Below are 9,540 nucleotides of genomic sequence, written 5' to 3' on the forward strand. Positions count from 1 at the left end.
GGGAAGATGCATGCGCTGATTGCTAGGTGTCACCACCCGGTTTTCAAGTTTCTGATTTGAAATTCTGAATTTGTAGGAAGAAAATATATGCAGCGTGTTACTCGGTAAACATGCATGGTTTTTGTAGGGGATTGCAGTATGAGTACACGTCTGCAGTAACAGCGTTTGGAAATAACGCATTAATGCAGAACAGAATTGATAAATTACACGTGTTGGAGTTCAGCCATTTATTGCTACTTTATTCCTAGGGCCTTGTGCCTGTAGCTAAGAAATTTTAAATGATAGAATGTTTGTTTATACCTGAGATCGTAGTTGTGATTCTGTCCTTGCTGTCATTATCAGCATTTTAATCTGAGTGGATGCTTTTGCTTGATTGGGCTGTAAATGAATGAATTGTCTTAATATTTGATTTTTCTCTTTATTAGGTATGATGCATTCAAATTTGGCTGTACGTCTCTCAGAGTACCTCCTGACTTACTTTACCAGATTAGGCACGATATCACAGTGTCACCCAGTGGAGTAGCTTTTGTCAAGGTAATGGTATTAGTGCTCTGTGACAAGCATTTTCACCTCCCATTGGCTGACTAGTTTAAGATCAAGTTGATACTGCAGTTTATATTTTGCTGCGTTAGGGGCAGGCAGAAGCAGGGGGGGGAGTCTGTGACTTCCCCATGTTTTTTGATGTTTGTCAGAGCGCTGAACTTCTGGCGGTTCAGGAAATAAAATGTCAGCATTGTGCTTTCATTTATACTGAAGGCTTATGTCATCTATATTTAAACTGTATTTTACGTGTGCAGTTTGGGGATCAAACAGTAATTATCTGTGTGTAACACTTCATTCTTCTCCTGCCTGTATAGAAGAACGCTTTCCTAGAAAGAGAGTCATGGTCTGGGAGATGAAAATCCCTGACTTGCTTCCTATTGATCTCAGTTTAGGTTATGTGTACTGCTGGTTCTTTGTAATGAATTAATAAAGATGGCCTGCTGCTCTTACAAATAATTAGCCAATCACCAGCATACAGTTATTTAATGTAAACAAAGACTTTGAGTCAAGAATAGTTGCCGAATGTTTAAAAGATAATATTCCTTTAGCATTTAACATTTTGAGAATTAACATTTAAATATTGAAGTCCCATTTTAGTTAATAAGGTTATCTAAACATTGCATTAGCAGGGCTGAGGAAATCAAAGAACAAAAAGCTATTTACCCTGCCCTTAAGAGCTTTGCCTGTATTCTAGGTTGCTTGTAGCATTTGTGGGAAGAGCCAAACCGTTGGTGCCTAGGGCATCTTGCTAATTGATTTGTCATCTTAGCAGCGATTATCCAACAGTTCTGGGCTTTGTTTTTACTCCTGACTGTTTAGGTTGGGCTTTTAAACTTTTTTTTTTTTCCCCTTTGTTCTCTTTATGGCAGCCTTCAGTACGAAAGGGCGTGCTGCCAAGAATGCTGGAAGAAATCTTGAAGACTAGGATAATGGTGAAACAGTCAATGAAGGCTTATAAGCATGACAAGGCTATAACTCGAATGCTGGAAGCTCGTCAGTTGGGTCTCAAATATATAGCTAATTTTACATTTGGTTATACTGCTGCTAATTTTTCTGGAAGAATGCCATGCGCTGAGGTAAGGGTTGCAGATAAAAATGCAAAAAAACTAGAAATGACACTATTAATATAGTCAGATAATGCGGTATTATTAATTGAAACATATTTAATCTAAATATCTTCATAAAAGCTGTTTTTACTTGTAGTCCTGAAAATCAGCAACTTTGGATTTGTAATCCTTTTAAAAAAAAAGCCTTAGTTTTCTTCTTCCCATGAAAGAGCATTTGGAGTTGGCATTTCTGCTGAACTCTCTCCAAAGGTAGATTGGATTACAGTTCTAATAGTGGAAATAAAACAACACATTGTAACTGTTTCATAGTTTTGATGAAAGGAGGAGTCAGCAGAATCCAAAAAGTAGAGAAAATGATCCTAAGCAATTCTGCCTTGCTCCTTACACTTTTAATATACCTACAGAAGTTTAAACAACTTTTTCTTTATCTTAATTCTCAATAATTTGTGATCACTCTTCCTTCAATTCTTGCTGTTTGATTTAAACATTTAAACCATGAAATAAAATACACTGTCTCTACATATCAATTTTCATAAAGGGATCAAGCAAGGTTAGTCTACGTTTAACAAGAGCTAGTATTAGCAGGACAATAAAGATTTCTCATTTTATCAACTTTGCAGGTTGGGGATAGCATTGTCCACAAAGCCAGAGAAACATTGGAGCGTGCTATAAAACTGGTGAATGATACAAAAAAATGGGGTGCTCACGTTGTGTATGGTGATACTGACAGGTAATTCGTGGTCTGCCTCTTAGAGTGTTTTAGAATCATAGTAGTTCTTCATAGATTTCTTTTGTCTCAACAAGGGGAATTTACAGTACTAAAAAGAGTATGTGGACTCTCTTTGGAATGTTGCTTACCGTCTTGCAGAATATGACAAGAAAATAATACTTATTTTCTCGGTGTTCCTTTAGGACTCTTAGAAAGCACTTTGAGGGTGCTTTCTCTTGAAAATTGCGTAACAGAAAGAGGGAGGGAAAATCATACTTTTTTCAGTGTGAATTAAAACAAGTATTATTTATCGAATGAGTAGTTTTGTTCCTGTTTCTGATGCCAATTTAATATTGTAAAATGGAGTATTTCTAATATAGTAGGCATTGCACGTTGATACCTAGAGGAAGGCACTATTTTAAGCTTCAAAAGAGGATACAATTGAGAAGCAGCCTCTAAAGCATACAAAGATGTGATTAGGCTCCTGAAATACAGCATATAAATATCTCCCTTTTCTCAATCTTTCATCTAAATAATAGCCATGCTCTAGGCGTATCCATCTCTCCTGCTAGACTTGGATAATTTTTCAGCCATGGGAAACAAAGCTTTGTCTTTCCTTAATAACTTGTGAATCCAATGACTGATTTCAGCCAGATTTGATGAAAGACTTGGAATTTCAAAGATACTAAATTCGTGGTAGCTTCACCAGGAGGAAGAAAAAAAAAAAAGAGAGAAAGGGCATAGGAGAGCTCTTTACAGTCCTCTCCCGGGCCTCAAGTTTTGCAGTGCCTGGGAGCAGTCACTGCCTCACCAGAGAGTCATAGCATTCGTCGCACCTTTGGCTCTCCTGATCTCATACTGAACGTTGAAATTCCTCAGGTCTTTACCTTTTCTAGCTGAAGGAAGGGAGCAGAATTGATAACATCCCTGCCTTGCCACGCCACCAAGAAAGTATAGCTTTTAAGTCTGGGGAACTGTGCTGAACAGATCTGTGCTTATTTCCTACATGTGGTTTCTTGTAGCATGTTTGTACTCTTGAAAGGAGCCACGAAGGAACAGTCTTTTAAGATTGGTCAAGAAATTGCTGAAGCTGTAACAGCAACGAACCCCAAACCTGTTAAACTCAAGTTTGAAAAGGTAAAAGGAAAATATTTTGTTTCAAGTGTCTTGGGTGAAAAAACATTGTTGTCCTCAAAAAAAAAAAAAAAAAAAAATTTTTTTTGGACTCTGACATGGCGTAAGAATCTGCAACAGTTGAACAGTCATGTGCTGTCCTGTCTCTGTGGGTGTTTTGCAAGCTCCCTAATGCCCCGGGGACCTTGTCAGAGGAGCACTGCAGCATGAACAACAAAACGAAGTATTCCTGCTTTCACGTCAGGGTGCCTGGTGGCTTGTTGCACTGGCAGCACCAGGCAGTTTGAGATTCCCGTTTCGCTGATTTTTGGAAACGGATTCCTCAGTTTTGTGTTATATACATGGAGGCATACCAACATGTGCCACTTGGCAGAGAAAATGTACGCCGTCCCTTGAAGCCATTCCAGTGCATTAATTACGAGCCTGATATTTATTCTTTGTCCAGCCGTAGTACACTTCAGAATATGTCTTTGTGCTACATACACATATAAAATGAAAAAAATCCTAAAAATCCATTCAGTAGGTTTTTGGAAGAAGCATTAATGACAATAAGCCACAATGACAAGAAACAATAATGACAACAGGAGCGCAAGGCAATGTGATACTAATTTTGGTGGAAGTTTATCCTTGGAAAATCATTAGCAATCATTTCAGGTGTTCTAGATATTTCCAAAGTACATACCTAACTCAACAGGTTCAATCAGAATTTGTAAGCATATTGCCATTTTTCACAGAAAATGCAGCAGAAAAATATTAGCAAGAAAAGCCAGGATACCCGTGGAAGGCGCAACAACTTTTCCTCACTGGCTAACGTACAGGGACCCTTCCCGCTTTGAGGCAATTCTGTGTCATTAAGCTGAAGGAGTAATTAGCCAGAAAAAAATACTAGGTGCAAGGATATGCTTCACCTCAAGTGCATAATGCACCTGTGGGTCAGAATACTGAGTACTCTCCTGGGGCAGCTTCCTAGCACAGGAAGAGGAAAATGCCTTAGAGCTGGAGCATCTGTTGAGGAAATGGGACACCTGTGTACAGGACCTTCCTCAGCCTGAGGCCCTCTAAAGTCATGGCTCCCTCTTTTGTGAGAGCCAGTAGGATGGGGTGGTATCCTGGTAATACTGGGAATAAATTGTTCCCCGTTATTTATCTTCAAACTGGTCAAGGAATACTGACGCAATCAAGAATGAAGTAAGAGGCTGGAGAAAACAAGCAAAAGAGACAATGACCCTAAAAATCCGTTCATGAGGAAACTGTTGATAGGGGTTTAAAAATCATGCTTTCCCCCAGTCAAGATACGACCTCATTTTAGGCACCTCAGACTTAGAGGAAGCTTGAAACTAGAAAGTTCAAAGTCGTTACTTTTGCTGGGAAAATCTGCTTCTCTGATGTTTAAAACCAAGTTGTTGTCTTTATAAGAAAGAGAGATGACACATTTACATTAAAAATGCTGACAGACGCAATCCAGAAAGAAGTAAGGATATTCAAACCAAATTATACTGTGTGTCACTTTTCATCTGAGCTTCAGATTGCTTAGCCTTTACGGCTAGCTGAAGTATAAAGTGATTTAAGAATGGAACACCACAGAATCCCAACTTTCCAGCCATCCTTCAACAGTTCTTTGATCCAGTTTATTAGTTTTAATGATTAAAAAAATCCCCAAACAAACAAAAAAACCCCACAAACAACAACAACAACGAAAAAACACCAAAAGGAGGCCAAGTATTCCTTAGGAAACCCCCTGTGTTCAGAGCCACCTTATTTTCCCAACACATGCTGGATTGGACTGACTTCTTTCTAAATTTTCCAGGTCTACTTGCCGTGCGTCTTGCAAACTAAAAAGAGGTACGTGGGTTACATGTATGAAACACTGGACCAGAAGGACCCAGTATTTGATGCGAAAGGCATAGAGACAGTCCGAAGGGACTCCTGTCCTGCTGTTTCCAAGGTAAAATACTCATGCATTTCTTTCTGCAGCTTCCAAGGAAACTGTAGTAGTCTGTTATTTCACTGTGTATTTGTCTTTTCTCAGAGTTTCTAGTCCTTGTGAATTGTCGGAGATTTCAGCTGGTTCTCTGGTATGAGCCATTTGAAAGATAAATTGAACATCTTGCAGATCATGACGAGGACTTGCACCTGCCATCTTCACTACTACCATTCAGCCCCTAAAAAGCCCCCAGCCCCATGTAACTTCTCTAGGAGACCATCCTTTGTCCAGTTCACTTTAACTGGAAATGAGTATTACTCCAAGATGAGGGAGGCACGCTGATGTGTCTGCTAAGTAGGCCACTTACATAAATCTAGCTTAGCTAGGAAACCTCTGTAACGGTTGAAACAGTCTCAGTGCCAGAGCACGGATAATGCCCTGAGAGGTGTCCCACTGAGGAAGAAGCTGTCCAGTAATGTGTTTCTGACTGTCTGCGAGTAGAAGAGAAGGCACCCTGTTGTTGTATTAACATTCGAGTTCACAACTGATGCTTTCTCTAAGCAGCATATTAATAATTCAGTACATTACATGGAAATATTTGGAATTAATTTTTTTTAATGTGTTTTTCTCACCTTCTTTGGCTGTAAAGATACTTGAGTGTTCTATCAAGCTGCTATTTGAAACACGGGACATCAGTCAGATCAAACAATACGTTCAGAATCAATGCATGAAGTTACTAGAAGGCAAAGCCAGCATGCAAGACTTCATCTTTGCAAAAGAGTACAGAGGGAGTTCAGCTTACAGACCTGGATCCTGTGTGCCAGCCCTGGAAATCACCAGGTAAGGGGATTAAGAAGTGCTAATGGTAGCTATTTTTTCTCTTGACCTTTGTACTGCCAAGTTTTGGGTAGCAGTCTCTGTCTCCTTCTATATCTGTCTGTATCAGCAGACAGTAGTACCCGCAGTTATCTGTCTCCTTCAGATACTGTTGCAGCAGTTGGCTCTGACTTTGTTCTGTGTGTGAAGAGAGATCGGGCATGGGATAGTCCTGGGAAGAGCCGCACGTTCCAAGAGTAAAGTCCTTCGTCAGGACGCTGTGACAGCGTCTTCGCGGCAGTTACGTAGGCTTCAGGTTTTGTACGAGGGCTTGGCACTCCAAGATTGCCCATCGCCCCTGGCTGCTAGATATGTTAACAACTGCCGTAGTGATAGCTCTGTGCTGTGACATACATTATGGGGCATAATCTTTCATTTTTTAAAAAGTACCTTACCTAAAGGTGATATTTCATCCTGTTGATATTATTTGTCAGTAATAGGTAATGTGAGCTGGCACATTTTGCCACCGTGCTTAATACAAAAGGCCTTCCAATGAGGGTGTGCTTTGTAAATAAAAGAAAATTCAAGTCCTGGATTGATGCTGGCTTCAAACCAAATTGTCCTTTGCTTTCTGGGTACTTGAGCTCTTTTTAGTACCCTGGCTGCTCTTTATTAAAATATTTCCTTTAGGAAGGGGCAGCTAGAAAGCAACCTGCATGCAAATGCAGTGACCTGAAACAGGACATATCTTCCAAGTTCTAAAATTTGGGTCTGATCATGAGACAAATTAAAAATGAAACAACTGGGTCCTGTGCTCCGTAATAAACACTAACTTCAGTCGTCTGGAGATGGGGAAGTTTACAAGCAAATGAAATAACTCTGAATTTGTCCCTGGATGCATTGTAAAGGCTGTCTTTAAACAGGAGAATGCTTGCCTATGACCGTCGCTCTGAGCCACGCGTTGGGGAGCGAGTGCCCTACGTCATTGTGTACGGCATGCCCGGGCTGCCCCTGATACAGCTGGTGAGGCGGCCCATGGAAGTGCTGCAGGATCCCAACCTGAGGCTGAATGCCACGTACTACATCACCAAGCAGATCCTCCCACCGCTGGCCAGGGTGTTCTCGCTTATTGGCATCGACGTCTTCAGCTGGTACCACGAGTTGCCGCGGGTACGTGTTTGGAAACAAACAGATTCCAAAGGCATCTGTGCAGTGTGTGGTTTTATCGTGGCTTTTAACGGAATGTGGGTTATGTGAGGCAACAGCAAGGTTATTGTGTGAGGCAGCGTGTGGTGCTCAAACACGCAGACCTGATTCTTAGATCTTGGGGAGGGTGGGAGGGAGGGCGTCACTTACTAAGCCAGCTTTTGGCAGAGCCAGGGAGCACCCAGGAGGTCATGGGGAGCAGAGCAGCCAGGTGTTTGAAGCAGGAGAGCGAAGGATAGCACAAAGCATGAGCTGTGCGGCACCAGGAGCGAGTGCAGAGGCTGAACTTCCCTGGGCGAGGGGGCAGTGGGGGAGCTTTGCTCAGGGAAATTGGAGCGTGAGCTAGAGGCACAGACGAAAGGACGGTGGCAGCTCTGTGCCCGGGACTGCGCTGGCACAGAAGCTGGAGGGGAGGCAGGATCCAGGAGGCAGCCATGAGGCTGCAGCCAGGGCACATTTGGGGGTGTGGTAGATCTGCACCTAGGAGGGAACTGAAGGAGGCAGAGTTTGAGATGAGATTGGGAGCTCAGCATGTGACCAGGGGTTTCATAGAGTCACAGAACAGTTTGGGTTGGAAGGGACCTTAAAGACCATCTAGTTCCAACCCCCCTGCCATGGGCAGGGACACCTTCCACTAGACCAGGTTGCTCAAAGCCTCATCCAGCCTGGCCTTGAACACTCCCAGGGATGGGGCATCCACAGCTTCTCTGGGCAACCTGTTCCAGTGCCTCACTGCCCTCTTTAGTTACTCTGTCAACTATTTCTTTAATTACTCTGTTTTGCTTTGAGCTTCCCTGTGAAATAGGTGTGGGTGGGCTCAGTGCAGGTGTATCACTTCAAGGCAAGGGCTACCTTCTTCAGGGTGATGAGATCCTTGTTAATCATTTGTGTATGACCCCCTGCCCTGTAGGCTGTGTTGTATTTTCATATTCCTTAAAAAAAAAAAAAAAGCTAGTGCAATCTGGGAGTAAGGCAAGCTGCTCTCTTCAGAGTTCATTACCTCCTAGTTGTGTTTTCTTTAACAGATTCAGAAAGCCGCCTCGGCTGCCCGAAGTGAGCTGGAAGGACGCAAAGGCACAATCTCCCAGTATTTCACGACCTTACACTGTCCTGTGTGTGATGAACTGACCCAGCATGGGATCTGTACTAAATGCAGAAGCCAGCCACAGCACGTGGCAGTGATTCTGAACCAGGAAATCCGAGAGCTGGAGCGTAAGCAAGAACAGCTGGTCAAGGTACGATTAAAGCATTGTCAGTTGTCTGTCAGCCGGAGACAGGGGCTGCAGTTTCAAAGCAGCGTGGGCCTGAACGCTCCCAGCAGAAAGGGGAAGTACAATCCGGGCATTAAACGTCCTGTAGCTCGTTTGCTTGTCCCGTTGCTGTTGAAGGCAGCATAGCAGCTGTTACTCCCTAGCTGTGCGTAAAACTGAGAGCCAGGGGGGAGGGATCAGAACAGAAGACGCTTTTCTCCTAGGAGTATCTCGCGTGGTTTGTAGGTTCCATGCCATACGGACAGTGATGGAGAGCTACAAACCACCTTTTTTGTGTCACAACAACTGATGATGTTCTAGTAACAAAAAGGCCCATCCCAGAAAATATACATATACGCTTTATAAGTGTAACATGGATGTGTTTTAGCTTGTGGGTTTTCTTCTTACCTTTCCTCTTGCTAGGCATTTTCCACGCTGGGTTTTTCCCTTGAGCTAGAAGTCAGTTAGGAGGAGGGTAGCTGCCTGTGCTAACGAATACATTATGGGGACGCGCAGTGCCTCCCCTTGCAGAAACACGCGCATGCCCTCACCTAATTTTCATACTGTCGTACTTTACAATTGATAAATATTTTTGTTCAAATAGATTTTTGAACAAAAATGGAAGCTCTCGCGAGAGAGGCTGACGTGGCTTGGGCGTTGCCGTGAGCAACCGCGGGAGATTTAAACGCGGAGAAACCAAGTGCAGCGTACAGTCTGCCAGAGTCGGTGGCGGCAGCGGTGTGCTCTGTGGCTGAGAGCTACAGAGAAGCAAAAAAGGGGTTCCCTGATCAAGGGAAGCCTGAGAAAACTGAGAAAAAGCAGGCCAGGGCGTTCCCACAGCCAGGGAAACCCAAGAATGAGCTGCAAGGCCCGCCCGGACCCAGAAGCTCT

General features: G+C 42.9%; 1 protein-coding gene across 1 annotated transcript in view; it reads left to right on the forward strand.

Annotated features, from left to right (window-relative positions):
- Window positions 1-8,796, forward strand: part of LOC104513485 (DNA polymerase zeta catalytic subunit-like) — a gene marked incomplete at its 5' end in the record, with an annotated part of 31,495 nt that extends 22,699 nt beyond the window's left edge. The window contains 8 exons of the mRNA XM_010156849.1: window positions 426-534; window positions 1,413-1,619; window positions 2,231-2,340; window positions 3,342-3,456; window positions 5,261-5,398; window positions 6,027-6,217; window positions 7,117-7,363; window positions 8,425-8,796. Of these exons, the coding sequence (XP_010155151.1) occupies window positions 426-534; window positions 1,413-1,619; window positions 2,231-2,340; window positions 3,342-3,456; window positions 5,261-5,398; window positions 6,027-6,217; window positions 7,117-7,363; window positions 8,425-8,796 (1,489 nt within the window). The remainder of the gene's footprint in view (window positions 1-425; window positions 535-1,412; window positions 1,620-2,230; window positions 2,341-3,341; window positions 3,457-5,260; window positions 5,399-6,026; window positions 6,218-7,116; window positions 7,364-8,424) is intronic.
- Window positions 8,797-9,540: the final 744 nt, after the last annotated feature.

Source organism: Eurypyga helias, unplaced genomic scaffold (assembly GCF_000690775.1).
Source record: "Eurypyga helias isolate BGI_N326 unplaced genomic scaffold, ASM69077v1 scaffold42378, whole genome shotgun sequence".
Taxonomy (NCBI): domain Eukaryota; kingdom Metazoa; phylum Chordata; class Aves; order Eurypygiformes; family Eurypygidae; genus Eurypyga; species Eurypyga helias.